Source organism: Nerophis lumbriciformis, linkage group LG14, assembly GCF_033978685.3.
Source record: "Nerophis lumbriciformis linkage group LG14, RoL_Nlum_v2.1, whole genome shotgun sequence".
In the NCBI taxonomy this organism is placed as follows: Eukaryota; Metazoa; Chordata; class Actinopteri; order Syngnathiformes; family Syngnathidae; genus Nerophis; species Nerophis lumbriciformis.
In genome coordinates, this window is record NC_084561.2 from 1,472,501 (window position 1) to 1,490,000 (window position 17,500).

The window sequence follows — 17,500 nt, forward strand, 5'->3', positions numbered from 1 at the left end:
CGAAGCTAGACTGCTAACTGCGTGGGAACAATGGATGACAGAAGGCGAACACACCTTCACTAAGACAGGGAGACAGCGCCAGACGACGCCAACATCTGCCAGTGGATCGTAAATGCCTGGGCGGATATTTCGGTCACAACTGTGGTCCGAGCTTTCCGGAAGGCAGGATTCACAGAACTGCTGGACAACAGTGACACTGACTCCGATGACTTCGACGAGACGGAACCGGCCATTTTGGATCTCACATTTGCCCAACTTTTCACTTCGGACACCGAAGACAGAGGATTTACGAATGAAGAATAACTTCAGAAAGTGAGCGCTATGTTTATTTTGTGTGTTGTGACATTAACGTTCGAGCAACATTATGTTGCTATTGCTCTGCACTATTTTGAATTTTACTATGTTTGTGATTGCACATTTGCGTACATTTTGGGAGTGAACAGAGTTGTTAGAACGCTGGTTTTTAATATATTATTAAAGTTTGACTGACCTATCTGACTGTTTTTCTGACATTCCCTTTAGCGCAGTTAGATGCGGCTTACAACACGGGGCGGCTTATAGGTGGACAAAGTTTTGAAATATGCCGTTCATTGAAGGCGCGGCTTATAACCCAGGGCGCCTTATGGTGCGGAAAATACGGTACCTTTACCAGAAATATTGTGAAGGAGCACAATGACAAAATGTGACGTTTGAATGTCCGGTCATGGCCCCATTTCACTTTTGTCATCACACACACACACACACACACCTGAGCCCAGCTGCGAGTGTGTTCTGCTGAGAGGTAGTTGCACTGTAATAAAATCTGTAAGATGTTGGTGGTGGGGGGTTTAATCCTTACTATCCTCCACCTTTGGACTCCAATCACCACCACCTCTTCCTCTATCCTGCTTCCCTCCCTCACTTATCCTCCACCGGGCTGGCAATGATAAATGACTCAATTATATGCCACTGTGTGTGTGTGTGTGTGTGTGTGTGTGTGTGTGTGTGTACACAATGGGAGTGGACGTGGATGTTATTACCTGTTGCTGCAGGGGGGTGTTAATGTTGGGGTATTAATCATATTCTAATTTTCTTCCACCGCAACACACACACATTATCAAGACACACACCACTGCACCCCCCCCCCCATCAATCTATTTGCTTCCTGCAAACAAATCAGCGTAAATGGGCCCAAAATACTGGCTCTCTGGGGAAGAAGGGAGGCTACATGTGACGTGTGTGTGTGTGTGTGTGCACTTGTTGTACAAACATTGTGTGTGTGTGTTTGTCCATTGCCAAATGTAGCCAAAGGCATTATCCAAGTGTACAAAAGTGTGGCGACACAGACACTCAGGTCACTGCACACCAACTCTTGATTTGTTTTGCCCTCAAAATGACACAGAGGGTTATTTTGCCAGTCCAAACACTGGAAAGTGCTTCTGATCTTCTCACATGTGACTTCAGTCTAAACACCGTGCAACCTGATCTTTGGGCGAGCTACGTCACTGGTGAGTGCAGGAAAATGACTCGGGAGTGGATACTTCATAATAACATCCCGTGTTGCTGAGCAAATGTCTATTGTCCATGGCCACATGGTCGGTGCATCACTAGTCAATAGTGTACAAATAATAGACTATATGTAATATATGATTGGTTTGTTTACATGTTGCGTACATTGTGAAGTGAAGTGAATTATATACATCCATCCATCCATCTTCTTCCGCTTATCCGAGGTCGGGTCGCGGGGGCAGCAGCCTAAGCAGGGAAGCCCAGACTTCCCTCTCCCCAGCCACTTCGTCCAGCTCCTCCCGGGGGATCCCGAGGCGTTCCCAGGCCAGCCGGGAGACATAGTCTTCCCAACGTGTCCTGGGTCTTCCCCGTGGCCTCCTACCAATCGGACGTGCCCTAAACACCTCCCTAGGGAGGCGTTCGGGTGGTATCCTGACCAGATGCCCGAACCACCTCATCTGGCTCCTCTCCATGTGGAGGAGCAGCGGCTTTACTTTGAGCTCCCCCCGGATGGCAGAGCTTCTCACCCTATCTCTAAGGGAGAGCCCCGCCACCCGGCGGAGGAAACTCATTTGGGCCGCTTGTACCCGTGATCTTGTCCTTTTGGTCATAACCCAAAGCTCATGACCATAGGTGAGGATGGGAACGCAGACCGACCGGTAAATTGAGAGCTTTGCCTTCCGGCTCAGCTCCTTCTTCACCACAACGGATCGATACAGCGTCCGCATTACTGAAGACGCCGCACCGATCCGCCTGTCGATCTCACGATCCACTCTTCCCTCACTCGTGAACAAGACTCCGAGGTACTTGAACTCCTCCACTTGGGGCAAGATCTCCTCCCCAACCCGGAGATGGCACTCCACCCTTTTCCGGGCGAGAACCATGGACTCTGACATGGAGGTGCTGATTCTCATCCCAGTCGCTTCACACTCGGCTGCGAACCGATCCAGTGAGAGCTGAAGATCTTGGCCAGATGAAGCCATCAGGACCACATCATCTGCAAATAGCAGAGACCTAATCCTGCAGCCACCAAACCAGATCCCCTCAACGCCTTGACTGCGCCTAGAAATTCTGTCCATAAAAGTTATGAACAGAATGGGTGACAAAGGGCAGCCTTGGCGGAGTCCAACCCTCACTGGAAACGTGTCCGACTTACTGCCGGCAATGCGGACCAAGGTCTGACACTGATCATACAGGGAGCGGACCGCCACAATAAGACAGTCCGTTACCCCATACTCTCTGAGCACTCCCCACAGGACTTCCCGGGGTACACGGTCGAATGCCTTCTCCAAGTCCACAAAGCACATGTGGACTGGTTGGGCGAACTCCCATGCACCCTCAAGGACCCTGCCCAGAGTATAGAGCTGGTCCACAGTTCCACGACCAGGACCAAAACCACACTGTTCCTCCTGAATCCGAGGTTGGACTATCCGGCGTAGCCTCCTCTCCAGTACACCTGAATAAACCTTACCGGGAAGGCTGAGGAGTGTGATCCCACGATAGTTGGAACACACCCTCCGGTTCCCCTTCTTACAGAGAGGAACCACCACCCCGGTCTGCCAATCCAGAGGTACCGCCCCCGATGTCCACGCGATGTTGCAGAGTCTTGTCAACCAAGACAGCCCCACAGCATCCAGAGCCTTAAGGAACTCTGGGCGGGTCTCATCCACCCCCGAAGCCTTGCCACCGAGGAGCTTTTTAACTACCTCAGCAACCTCAGCCGCAGAAATAGGAGAGCCCACCACAGACTCCCCAGGCACTGCTTCCTCATAGGAAGACGTGCTGGTGGGATTGAGGAGGTCTTCGAAGTATTCCCTCCACCGATCCACAACATCCGCAGTCGAGGTCAGCAGAACACCATCCTCACCATACACGGTGTTGATAGTGCACTGCTTCCCCTTCCTGAGGCGGCGGATGGTGGTCCAGAATCGCTTCGAAGCCGTCCGGAAGTCGTTTTCCATGGCTTCCCCGAACTCCTCCCATGTCCGAGTTTTTGCCTCCGCAACTGCTGAAGCCGCACACCGCTTGGCATGTCGGTACCTGTCCGCTGCCTCAGGAGTCCCATGAGCCAAAAGAGCCCGATAGGACTCCTTCTTCAGCTTGACGGCATCCCTCACCGCTGGTGTCCACCAACGGGTTCTAGGATTTTTTAGCACTTTACATAGTGAAAGCCAATATCTAAGTTACATTTAAAGCAGTGTGGGTGGCACTGGGAGCAGGTGGGTAAAGTGTCTTGCCCAAGGACACAACGGCAGGGACTAGGATGGCGGAAGCGGGGATCGAACCTGGAACCCTCAAGTTGCTGGCACGGCCACTATACCAAATGAGCTATACCGCCATGTGTCAGCTGAAAAATACATCTAACACGCTGATGTCCATGACGCCTTTAACAACCCTGCCAAATATATTACACTATAGAATATATGACCCTGCGATGAGGTGGTGAGATCTATATGTAATATATGTGTATGTGTGTATATGTATTCTATGTATATGTGTGTGTATGTGTATATGTATTATATGGATATGTGTATGTGTATATGTATTATATGGATATGTGTATGTGTATATGTATTATATGTGTATGTATATATTTGTATGTGTATATGTGAGTATACATGCATATTAGAGATGCGCGGTTTGCGGGCACAACCGCGGAGTCCGCGGATTATCCGCGGATCGGGCGGATGAAATTAAAAAAAATTAGATTTTATCCGCGGGTCGGGTCGGGCGGTTGAAATAAAAAAAAAAATTTTTTAAATAGATTCAGGCGGGTGGCAGTTAAACCAATTGGTAAATATATATACATAGTTAAATGTTGTTACCCACATACGAAAAACGAGCAGGCACCTGCAGCATATGCCACAACAGAAGAAGAAAAAAGAAAAGAGATGGACACTTTTACGGAGCGGAGAAGGGACGCCTCGCCGGGGTCCGGGACCGAGGCCCCTTCCCCCGAGAGGGCCCCACCGGGAGCCGTAGCTGAGGCGATCCGCGAGAAGGGCCCGACGCACGTCCAGGGTCACCACCGCGCCCACCGCACCGACACCCCGCCTCGTCCGCCTTCGCCGCGGCCGGCGTCACGCGCAGCAGGTAAGCAGCTTACCTGCCCGCCACCCCCGTGGCCAGGGGCTCGTAACAGGGGTCACTCCGCGCGCTCCGCCCGCGCAGCTTACCTGCCCGCCACCCCTGTTGCCGGGGGCGCGTAACAGGGGTCACTCCGCGCGCAGTGCGCTCACGAAAGGGGTGGGGCTCACCCTGGTTGATATAGACAGCAGGACGGTGGCCATGGAAGTCGGAACCCGCTAAGGAGTGTGTAACAACCCACCTGCCGAATCAACTAGCCTTGAAAATGGATGGCGCTGGAGCGTCGGGCCCATACCCGGCCGTCGCCGGCAGCGAGACGCGCTTGGAGGTGCGCTCAGCGCGGCTCCCATATGATTGCGCACTGGTGTGCGTCTGGGCCGTGACAGCGTGGCACGCGAATGTCTGTGCTGCATTGGATCAGTCTCCTTTCTTTAACAGGCAAAAGCTTTATAACCTCACTAATGCCTTGCATCGTCTATATTAGATATATAACAACGGGCGGGTGCGGGCGGATGCGGTTCTGATCAAATGTTACATCGGGTGGATGGCGGATGGTTGACGACTTTCTGATGCGGTTGCGGATGAAATAATTGCCTATCCGCGCATCTCTAGTGCATATGTAAATGTATTATATGTATATGTGTATGTTAATATGTGTATATGTATATGTGTGTATGTGTATATGTATTATATGTATATGTATGTGTGTATGTGTATATGTATTATATGTATATGTGTATGTGTATATGTACAGTAAAGGACAAAAGTTTAGACACACCTTCTCATTCAATGTGTTTTCTTTCTTTCCATGACTATTTACATTGTAGATTGTCACATCAAAACTATGAATGAACACATGTGGAGTTATGTAAAAATAACTGAAAACATGTTTTATATTCTATACGACCATCCAATTTCAACCACTTATCCCGTTCGGGGGTCGTGGAGGGTGCTGGAGCCTATCTCAGCTGCATTCGGGCGGAAGGCGGGGTACACCCTGGACAAGTTACCACCTCATATTCTAGTTTCTTCAAAACAGCCACCCTTTGCTCTGATTACTGCTTTGCACACTCTTGGCATTCTCTCCATGAGCTTCAAGAGGTAGTCACCTCACAGGTGTGCTTGAAGCTCATGGAGAGAATGCCAAGAGTCGCCTGTCCCACTCTTGCTCATAGTTGATCATTCTGTCAGCACTCGGTTTGACCTCATGGATGGAGTGAGAGAAGCTTTGTGTGGACGTGTCTCATCAAACGCTGTTTTGATGTCATTAACTTCTCCTTTCTTATGTCCTTGCAGTTTGAAGCTGGAATGTGAGAAATTGGCCACGGAGAAGACGGAGATCCAGAGACACTACGTTATGGTGAGCCACTGACACGCTGGTGTCTCAGCTGCTACACACACACACACACACACACACACACACACACGTGATCCACAAGAGGGTAAACAAGACAGTAGCTATTGTGTCTGAGTTGTGGGCGAAACACTTCAAACGCTGCTTAGCTTCATCCTGCACATTTCACTTTTAGATCAGTATTTCAGGAAATAACAAGTGTGGGTTGTCATTTTCAAAATGAAGCAGTCAACTTTCAAAGATTACCGTATTTTCCGCACTATAAGGCGCACCGGATTATTAGCCGCACCTTCTATGAATTACATATTTCATAATTTTGTCCACCAATAAGCCGCCCCGGACTAAAAGCCGCGCCTACGCTGCGCTAAAGTGAATGTCAAAAAAACGCTGCGCTAAAGTGAATGTCAAAAAAACAGTCAGATAGTTCAGTCAAACTTTAATAATATATTGAAAACCAGCGTTCTAACAACTCTGTCCCAAAATGTACAAATGTGCAATCACAAACATAGTAAAATTCAAAATGGTGTAGAGCAATAGTAACATAATGTTGCTCGAACGTTAATGTCACAACACACAAAATAAACATAGCGCTCACCTTCTGAAGTTATTCTTCATTCGTAAATCCTTCGAATTCTTCGTCTTCGGTGTCCGAATTGAAAAGTTGCGCTAGCGTGGGATCCAAAATGGCCGGTTCCGTCTCGTAGAAGTCATCGGGAGTCAGTGTCGCTGTTGTTCTGTGAATCCTGCCTTCCGGAAAGCTCGGACCACAGTTGTGACCGAAATATCTGCCCAAGCATTTACGATCCACTGGCAGATGTTGGCGTATGTCGTCCGAGGCTGTCTGCCCGTCTTAGTGAAGGTGTGTTCGCCTTCGGAGCTGTGTGAAAAAAGCCACCCGGCCTCTTCGCGTAAACTTCCCTTAACCACTCGCTCATCTTTTCTTCATCCATCCATCCCTTCGAGTTAGCTTTTATGATGACGCCGGCTGGAAAGGTCTCTTTTGGCAAGGTCTTCCTTTTGAATATCACCATGGGTGGAAGTTAGCATGGCAAGCTAGAACCACAGTGAAGGATGACTTCTCATTCCCTGTGGAGCGAATATTCACCGTACGTGCTCCCGTTCCACAGTGCGGTTCAGTTGCTGTGAAATACGGTAGTAATCCGTGTGCGGATGGAGAGATTGCGTCTTTTTATGACCCGGATCGTTTAGTAGGAGCCATTTTGTGGTCTTTACAGATGTAAACAGGAAATGAAACGTACGGTGATATCCGCGCGTTTTTTCTTCTTCTTCCGGGGGCGGGTGAAGCGCTTCCTGTTCTATGGGGGCGGGTGCTTTCCTTGGCGGTTGCTTGCGTAGAAGAAGAAGCGCTTCCTGTTCTACCGGGAAAAAAGATGGCGGCTGTTTACCGAAGTTGCGAGACCGAAACTTTATGAAAATGAATCGTAATAAAGCGCACCGGGTTATAAGGCGCACTGTCAGCTTTTGAGAAAAATTGTGGTTTTTAGGTGCGCCTTATAGTGCGGAAAATACGGTATTAAGAATGTTCCCGAGCATCGGCATTAAATCTCCAAGAACTACTGAATTATTTCCTGCAGGAAGAAGTCTCCAACAGCTTTGTGACCCACAGACAGAGGTGGGTAGAGTAGCCAGAAATTGTACTCAAGTAAGAGTACTGTTACTTTAGAGATTTAATACTCAAGTAAAAGTAAGGAGTAGTCACCCAAATATTTACTTGAGTAAAAGTAAAAAGTATGTTGTGAAAAAACTACTCAAGTACTGAGTAACTGATGAGTAACATACACACACATATCATATATATATATATATATATATATATATATATATATATATATATATATATATATATATATATATATATATATATATATATATATGTGTGTATATATATATATATATATATATATATATATATATATATATATACATACACACATATATATATATACACACACACACACACATATATATATATATATATATATATATATATATATACACACACACATTTATATATATATATATACACATATATATATACAGTATATAATTTATATTTATTTATTTTGCCGTTTTTGTTTACATGTAAAAAGGTGTTTTAATGAATATACATGCATGTTTAACACATATAGATTCCTTTCTTTCATGAAGACAAGAATATAAGTTGGTGTATTACCTGATTCTGATGACTTGCATTGATTGTAATCAGACTAGTGATGATAACGTCCACGTTTTCAAATGCAGGAGAAAAAAAGTTCATCTTTTCTGTCTAATACCACATGAAAGTGGTTGGTTTTTGGCATCTTATTTGTCCAGCTTCCATATTCGTTTTTATACACTTTACAAGAAATACATTGGCGGCAAACTCCGTAGCTTGCTAGCTTGTTTGCGCTGGCTTTCGGAGACTCTTATTTTGAAAGCGCAGGCGCGATGTAGCGGCACTTTTATTGTGAAGACAGGAACTGTGCAGTCAGTCTTTAGGCTTTTGACGGGGTGTACGGTTGAAATAAAAAAGGGTCTTTTTTCCTTCACACTTTTGATTGATTGATTGAAACTTTTATGATTAGATTGCACAGTACAGTACATATTCTGTACAATTGACCACTAAATGGTAACACCCCAATAAGTTTTTCAACTTGTTTAAGTCAGGTCATGTGACCACTGGCTCTGTTTGATTGGTCCAACGTCACCAGTGACTGCATCTGATTGGTGGAACGGAGTGAACGTCACCAGTGACTGTATTTGTTGAAACGCAGGCACTATGAAGGTCTGTCTGACAGACCAAAACAAACAAAGCGTGCATTAACAGATCGATAAAAATTAGTAGCGAGTAGCGAGCTGAATGTAGATAAAAGTAGCGGAGTAAAAGTAGCGTTTCTTCTCTATAAATATACTCAAGTAAAAGTAAAAGTATGTTGCATTAAAACTACTCTTAGAAGTACAATTTATCCCAAAAGTTACTCAAGTAGATGTAACGGAGTAAATGTAGCGCGTTACTACCCACCTCTGCCCACAGATACTGCCGAGGCGTCCTGGAAATGTTGGTTTAGACTTTTTTTTTTTTTTTTAAGTTACACATAGGGGTGTAACGGTACGTGTATTTGTATTGAACCGTTTCGGTACGGGGGTTTCGGTTCAGTTCGGAGGTGTACCGAACGAGTTTCCACACGGACATATTAAGTACGTTGTGTAAACAATGCACACCGAGGCACAACACACAACATGCTAGCAGCTAACGGGCTAGGATAGACTGACCATACGTCCTCTTTTCACCGGACATGTCCTCTTTTGCGGAGCTGTCAGGGCGGAGTTTCTTAAATGCCTCAAATGTCCGGCATTTTGAGTTAGGGTTGCGTGTAGGGATGATGTTCGAAACCGATTCTCCCGGTGGTTCGATAAGAAAAGAACCGATTCCATGGACTCGAATCCCTTTTTATCGAGGCCACTATAGTAAAGAAAAAGAGTTGGTTCTTTATTCGAATCCCTGGGAACGAATCCCTTTTTTTTTTTACTAGGAAATGCCCTGTGGCACGTCCCAGGCAATGACGTAGCTCAGTCATTAGGCGGCAGATACAGAAAGCAGCAACAACAATGGACCGGAAAGGCATGGCTTCATTTTACAAAAAAATACGATGAGGAAACTGCTATCTGCAATTATTGCCAGGCTTCGCTCTCATGTAAGGGGGGAAGTACAACAAGGATGTTGAAACATGTTCAGGCTGCACATAACCTGAAGGTTTGAGAAAGATATCGTGGAGTAGCAGCGACGAAGCACGCCCCTCTACAACCTGCAGCGCCAATTCCAGTGATAGTGCTGGTGAATAACTAACGTTAACTGTTGCCGGTTAATTTCCATATCTGCTCACTCGTAGCCTTTTGGCTAAAATAAGGTTAACCTCGTATGTCAATCCAGGATGGCAGTAATGTTAGCTAGACTAACGTTATGTAAGCCTAGTCAGTGGCTAACGGTAACGTTAACGTTAGCCTTTTTGTATGTGTCTGTTAACGTTATCTTGTAGCCTACACCAGTGGTCCCCAACCACTCATTCGCACAAAAGGGTTGTTTCTTTCTGTTATTAATATTGTGGTTCCTACATTATATATCAATATATATCAATACAGTCTGCAGGGATACAGTCCGTAAGCACACATGATTGGACTTTTTTATGACAAAAAAAAAAAAACATACCATGGTTAACAACAGTTTATATTTATTTATTTTATTTTATTTTTTTAGGGTGGTAACAACAGTCAATATTTATTTATATTTAATTTTTTTTCTTATAAAATAAAAGAGAGCTTTTGTTAAACCAAATATTGTGGTTTTTTTCCATACACAACAACCTATCTGGATTCGATAAGAGAATCGATAAGGAATGGGTTCGACAAGAGGATTCGATAATGGGCTCGAACTCGATAATTTCTTATCAAACATCATCCCTAGTTGTGTGTATTTTCAATGTACGTTCAGGGTTAAGAAGAGGTTGAAAACAAAACAAACAGCAGCATTGGTGAGGGAGGGGCAGAGACAGAGAGAGAGAGAGAGTTATGATAAACGCGCATGCGTCGCCAGGCTCTGCTTTTTATCCATAGATTTATCACATTTCATTTTTTATTATCTATAGCAGGGGTGTCAAAAGTGTGCCCCGGAGGCCATTTGCGGCCCACAGCTAATGTTTTAAAGGCCCACGGCACATTCTAAAAATACTATTAAAATAAACAAAAACATAACAAAAGTGAAATAAAAAAAGCTTAAAGGTTAAATGTAATTTAGAAAAAGTTGCAATGTTGACTAATAAAACAAAGCTGTTTTTTTTTCCTTTCAAACTGTCATTGCTCAAAACATAATATTGAATCAAAATCAATGTTATTATGAATTATTGACCTATCCAAGGTTCCCATTACTTCACATCAAATATTACACTAAGAAAAATATTTTTGGTGGAAGATTTTGCAAATTTGGTAAATAAATAAATACATTTTGTGTTTTTCTTACTGTACCGAAAATGAACCGAACCGTGACCTCTAAACCGAGGTATGTACCAAACCAAAATGTTTGTGTATCGTTACACCCCTAATTACACAGTATTCCCCACACAATTATTTATGACATACTAATATTGATCCAACAAGTTTAAACATAGCAGTGGCATGGACGCCCTACTCACTCTACCTTGCACTTTTAAAATAAAAACATGAATCAACATTATAATCATGTTAGCATACCTGCCAACTACTCCGGTTTTCCCGTAATTAGTACGGTTTTCATCAACCTATTCCGGGTTACGGTTGCAGTGATAAAAAATACGGTTTTTCATTAATTAAAAAAAAAATATTTTTTTAAGTTTTATTCACGAAATCGCGTAACAACAATGACAATCGACACTGCTTCCCGTAACTTCCTATCGAGCCATTCCGAATGCCATGCGCGAGGCTATTTATAGCACCGCTGCCAAGCACGAGGCACCAGTTGCCATTGTTTCCAAACGAGCGAACGATCATGGAATCAGCCGGAGAAAAATCGCAAACGAGTCTTAAACCGAAAAGAAAACTGCAGTCATTCCGTGAAGAATATTCAAAAGCCTATCCGGGAATAATTATCCGTTCCAAAAAGGGTGGAAACTACGCGAATTGCACCTTGTGCAGACAAGATTTTTCGATCGGACACGGAGGAATTAGCGATGTAAAAGACCACGTTGGGACAAAAAAACACAAGTCTAATGCCGTTGCTAGCGATACAAGTGGAAAACTTTCAACGTTTTTCGGATTTTAGCCACAAAAAGGTAATGACACCAATGTTATCTATTGGAATTGTTTAGTACTGTTATACTGTTAAAAGTGTTTATACTATTTATGCTTTCAAGTCCAAGTTGAAGAAATCTTGTTAAATGTTGACAGCATAACTACCAAAATACAGAAGTATGTCCTTAATATTTTTGCAGTGCTATTTCTGTTGAAAAGTTCAAATGATTACATTAGAGATGTGATGTGCCACTTTTCAAGTGTCTGATGGCTTCAATTAATTTTCATTCATTTTTCATCTTTTGAATTCTTTTGAAAGGCTTCCAAAAAAACGACATTTGAATTGTAATTCCATGCTATTGACAGGACTATTAATTTTAATGAAGTTAGCTTACCATGTTTACAGTATGATAATTGTGATAGAAATGTGAATTTTAGGCACAGAATATTTTTTACAATTGAACAAGGCAGTAGATTATACAAGCTTGGACAGAAAGTTAATAATGACACCAATTTTTTTTTTAATGGAATTGTTTAGTACTGTTTTACCATTTGTTTACTGTAAAAAGTGTTTATACTTTCAATGAACAAATTGAAGTCTTGTGAAAGGTTGACAGGATAACTGGCATTAACTGTCAAAATAATTTCAAACTATTGAAGTTAGCTTACAGAATAAACATGTCAATCAACCCATATGATTTTTGCTGTAATATATTTGTTTAGAAAAGTCACTGTGACTGATAGAAAAGTGATTGTTTTAGCAACATTTTAACCTGTCTGAATGCTAATACGGTAATCATTTTGCGTCGGGGCCCCTGAACCCCCCACCAGGACTTAGTCCTGGACCTACCGGGGCCTGCGGCCCCTGGACCCTGGCTACTAGGTTTTTCTGATTTCAAAAGTTGGCAGGTATGTGTTAGCATTTAGGATACCTTGCAATTAGCGCTCTATTGGCATTTTGAGAAAATGAAAGGATTTTAAGTGCGCCTTATAGTTGTTCCGGCACATCTTCTCTACCAAGTGGACTCTACCTACAAAATGCGGTCATCAATGGCCAAAGAACTGTACAAACTGTCATGGTGCAAGAAATGAAAGGCAGCATTTTGGGTGTGAGCTTGTTGTGGTGTGTCGTATTGATCCACCAGCTGAGAGCCAGGGCACGCTGCCAAGATGCCCACCAATGCTGTGTGGCATCCCTGGCAGCGGGCTGGGCATTTTCTGGAGGGGTTGAAGTTTTGGCTCTTGCTAAAAAAAAATGTGGGGGGGTTAGCAAGCTGGCGCAGAGCACAAGCGAGGTCTCCTTTTCTGCCGGATGATTTGGAGGAGTTTGGGTGTTGCTAGGCAACAGTCGAAACTTGGCACAGCAACTGTCAAGCAGAGCTGCCAGCTGCCAGGAGAGGCATCTTTTTTATGGACGCACACACACACACACACACACACTTAGATGTGTGTGTGCCAAGAAAGAAGTCTGCAGGGAGACAACCCCAGCCCCGTCTACCATCCTCCTATCCTGCCAGAATGTTCCGGCGCTCCAACTTGCCAATCTCCACTCTGAAAAGCAAATGTCAGCCTGTCACTTTGGGAGAGAGAGAGAGAGAGAGAGAGAGAGAGAGAGAGAGAGAGAGAGAGAGAGAGAGAGAGAGAGAGAGAGAGAGAGAGAGAGAGAGAGAGAGAGAGAGAGAGAGAGAGAGAGAGAGAGAGAGAGAGAGAGAGAGAGAGAGAGAGAGAGAGAGAGAGAGAGAGAGAGAGAGAGAGAGAGAGAGAGAGAGAGAGAGAGAGAGAGAGAGAGAGAGAGAGAGAGCAACTGAAAGAGAACAAGAGAGAGAAAGCAGGAAATAAAGAGAGAAAGAGAAAAAAGGTACGTGAGAAAGAGAAAAATAGAGAGAAAGCAAAAAAGATAAGAAACAATGAGAAAGAAAGAGAAAAAGAGAGAACCCGAAAGAAAGAGAAAATGAGAGAAAGAGAAATACGGTGGAAAAAGAGAAAGCAAGAGATAGAAAATAGAGAGAGGGAGACAGAGAAAACACGCAAGAAATGGGAAATAAAAAAGGAGAGATGAGAAAAAGAAAAAAGAGAAAGAGATAAAACAGAGGAGAGAAAGAAAAAAGAGGAGAGATAACAAGAAAGAGAAAGCAAAAAAAAAAGAAAAATGGAATTAGAAAGAGCGAAGGAGAGAAAGAAATAGAAAAAGACAAAGAGAGAGGGAGAGAAAGTGAAAGCAAAGAGCAGGACGATGGTTTAATGTGAGGAGGAAGAGAAGAACATGAATGTGAGGAGGAAGAGAAGAAGATGAATGTGAGGGGGAAGAGAAGAAACGGAACGTGAGGAGGAAGAGAAGAAGATGAATGTGAGGAGGAAGAGAAGAAGATGAATCTGAGGAGGAAGAGAAGAAGATGAATATGAGGAGGAAGAGAAGAACATGAATGTGAGGAGGAAGAGAAAAACATGAACGTGAGGAAGAGAAGAAGATGAATGTGAGGAGGAAGAGAAGAAGATGAATGTGAGGAGGAAGAGAAGAAGATGAACGTGAGGAGGAAGAGAAGAAGATGAATATGAGGAAGAGAAGAAGATGAATGTGAGGAGGAAGAGAAGAAGATGAATATGAGGAGGAAGAGAAGAACATGAATGTGAGGAGGAAGAGAAAAACATGAACGTGAGGAGGAAGAGAAGAACATGAATGTGAGGAGGAAGAGAAGAACATGAATGTGAGGAGGAAGAGAAGAACAAGAATGTGAGGAGGAAGAGAAGAAGATGAATATGAGGAGGAAGAGAAGAACATGAATGTGAGGAGGAAGAGAAGAACATGAATGTGAGGAGGAAGAGAAGAAGATGAATATGAGGAGGAAGAGAAGAACATGAATGTGAGGAGGAAGAGAGGAAGATGAATGTGAGGAGGAAGAGAAGAAGATGAACGTGAGGAGGAAGAGAAGAACATGAATGTGAGGAGGAAGAGAAGAACAAGAATGTGAGGAGGAAGAGAAGAAGATGAATATGAGGAGGAAGAGAAGAAGATGAATGTGAGGAGGAAGAGAAGAAGATGAACGTGAGGAGGAAGAGAAGATGAATCTGAGGAGGAAGAGAAGAAGATGAATATGAGGAGGAAGAGAAGAACATGAATGTGAGGAGGAAGAGAAGAACATGAGCGTGAGGAGGAAGAGAAGAAGATGAACGTGAGGAGGAAGAGAAGAAGATGAATCTGAGTAGGAAGAGAAGAAGATGAATATGAGGAGGAAGAGAAGAACATGAATGTGAGGAGGAAGAGAAGAACATGAATGTGAGGAGGAAGAGAAGAACAAGAATGTGATGTGATGAGAGAGAGAAGAAGATGAATGTGAGGAGGAAGAGAAGAACATGAACGTGAGGAGGAAGAGAAGAAGATGAACGTGAGGAGGAAGAGAAGAAGATGAATGTGAGGAGGAAGAGAAGAAGATGAATCTGAGGAGGAAGAGAAGAAGATGAATATGAGAAGGAAGAGAAGAACATGAATGTGAGGAGGAAGAGAAAAACATGAACGTGAGGAGGAAGAGAAGAAGATGAATGTGAGGAGGAAGAGAAGAAGATGAATGTGAGGAGGAAGAGAAGAACATGAATGTGAGGAGGAAGAGAAGAACATGAACGTGAGGAGGAAGAGAAGAAGATAAATGTGAGGAGGAAGAGAAGAACATGAACGTGAGGAGGAAGAGAAGAAGATGAACGTGAGGAGGAAGAGAAGAACATGAATGTGAGGAGGAAGAGAAGAACAAGAATGTGAGGAGGAAGAGAAGAAGATGAATATGAGGAGGAAGAGAAGAACATGAATGTGAGGAGGAAGAGAAGAACATGAATGTGAGGAGGAAGAGAAGAAGATGAATGTGAGGAGGAAGAGAAGAAGATGAATATGAGGAAGAGAAGAAGATGAATATGAGGAGGCTCATTGGTACTTTAACTTTAACTTTTAAGAGGAGAAGATGAATGTGAGGAGGAAGAGAAGGAGATGAATGTGAGGAGGAAGAGAAGAACAAGAATGTGATGTGATGTGATGAGAGAGAGAGACCTCTTAAAAGTAGAGGTGATTAGAGCAGAATAGTGACTCCTTCATGACTGGACTTGTTCCATCTCTATACAGATCTTTTCCTTCAACATGCATGTGGTCTAGGACTGTAACGCTACGTGGATTTGTATTGAACCGTTTCACGTTGTGTAAACATATTAAGTACGTTGTGTAAACAATGCACACCGAGGCACAACACACCACATGCTAGCAGCTAACGAGCTAGGACAACATGTAAAATCCAGAGCTGGAAGACCCTCCTGCCTCGTTAAGATCTCCCGTTTGGGAAGACTTTGTCTGCGTGACACAACAATGTTTGTTCAGCAGCTGCTTCTGACAACACCTCAAACATGCTAACACATTTGAAGCGTCATTCAAGCAGCCTCTCCTCGGCGAGTCAGGCAGGGCTAAAGCAATAATAGCAGCAGATTTAAGTCCATATTGCATTAAAAACTAGATTTTGACAAACTTCTAAGGTGGAAGAACAATGAGTCCATATATCCTCTTACTGACAACTTAGTCAGGCTGAAAAGTTCATCTGAGGCTGAGTTGACTTGAAACTGTTTAATGTTGCACGTCTTATATGTACCGTATTTTCCGCACCATAAGGCGCCCTGGGTTATAAGCCGCGCCTTCAATGAACGGCATATTTCAAAACTTTGTCCACCTATAAGCCGCCCCGTGTTGTAAGCCGCATCTAACTGCGCTAAAGGAATGTCAAAAAAACAGTCAGATAGGTCAGTCAAACTTTAATAATATATTAAAAACCAGCGTGATGTGGGCGCGCATGGAGTCGTATATCAACATGGACGGAGCTGCGTGAAAAAAGCCACCCGGCCTCTTCGCGAAAACTTCCCTTAACCACTCGCTCATCTTTTCTTCATCCATCCCTTCGAGTTAGCTTTTATGATGACGCCGGCTGGAAAGGTCTCTTTTGGCAAGGTCTTCCTTTTGAATATCACCATGGGTGGAAGTTTCTGGCCATTAGCATGGCAAGCTAGAACCACAGTGAAGGATGACTTCTCATTCCCTGTGGTGCGAATATTCACCGTACGTGCTCCCGTTGTATCCACAGTGCGGTTCACAGGAATATCAGTTGCTGTGAAATAGTAATCCGTGTGCGGATGGAGAGATTGCGTCTTTTCATGAACCGGATCCTTGTCGCTTTGTAGGAGCCATTTTGTGGTCTTTACAGATGTAAACACACAAAGGAAATGAAACGTACGGTGATATCCGCGCGCTTTTTCTTCTTCTACGCGGGCGGGTGGTTGCTTACAGTAGAAGAAGAAGCGCTTCCTGTTCTATGGGGGCGGGTGCTTACCTTGGCGGTTGCTTGCGTAGAAGAAGAAGCGCTTCCTGTTCTACCGGGAAAAAAGATGGCGGCTGTTTACCGTAGTTGCGAGATCGAAACTTTATGAAAATGAATCTTAATATTTATCCATATATAAAGCGCACCGGGTTAAAAGCCGCACTGTCAGCTTTTGAGAAAATTTGTGGTTTTTAGGTGCGGCTAATAGTGCGGAAAATACGGTAGAAGAAAAGTTTTGTCATTTTATTTCATCTGAGCAACAACTTGAGGCAGTTTAATGTTGATTAACGTGGACTTAAACAAGTTGAAAAACCTATTGGGGTGTTACCATTTAGTGGTCAATTGTAGGGAATATGTACTGTACTGTGCAATCTACTAATAAATATGTACTGTACTGTACAATCTACTAATAAATATGTACTGTACTGTGCAATCTACTAATAAATATGTACTGTACTGTACAATCTACTAA

At 43.7% G+C, this 17,500-nt stretch overlaps 1 protein-coding gene across 4 annotated transcripts in view; it reads left to right on the plus strand.

Annotated features, from left to right (window-relative positions):
* tle2a (TLE family member 2, transcriptional corepressor a) overlaps positions 1–17,500 on the plus strand; it is a 168,429-nt gene that overhangs the window by 99,376 nt on the left and 51,553 nt on the right. For all 4 annotated transcript variants that reach the window (XM_061976257.2, XM_072914588.1, XM_072914589.1 and 1 more), the window contains one exon: positions 5,872–5,935. In XM_061976257.2, the coding sequence (XP_061832241.1) occupies positions 5,872–5,935 (64 nt within the window). The remainder of the gene's footprint in view (positions 1–5,871; positions 5,936–17,500) is intronic.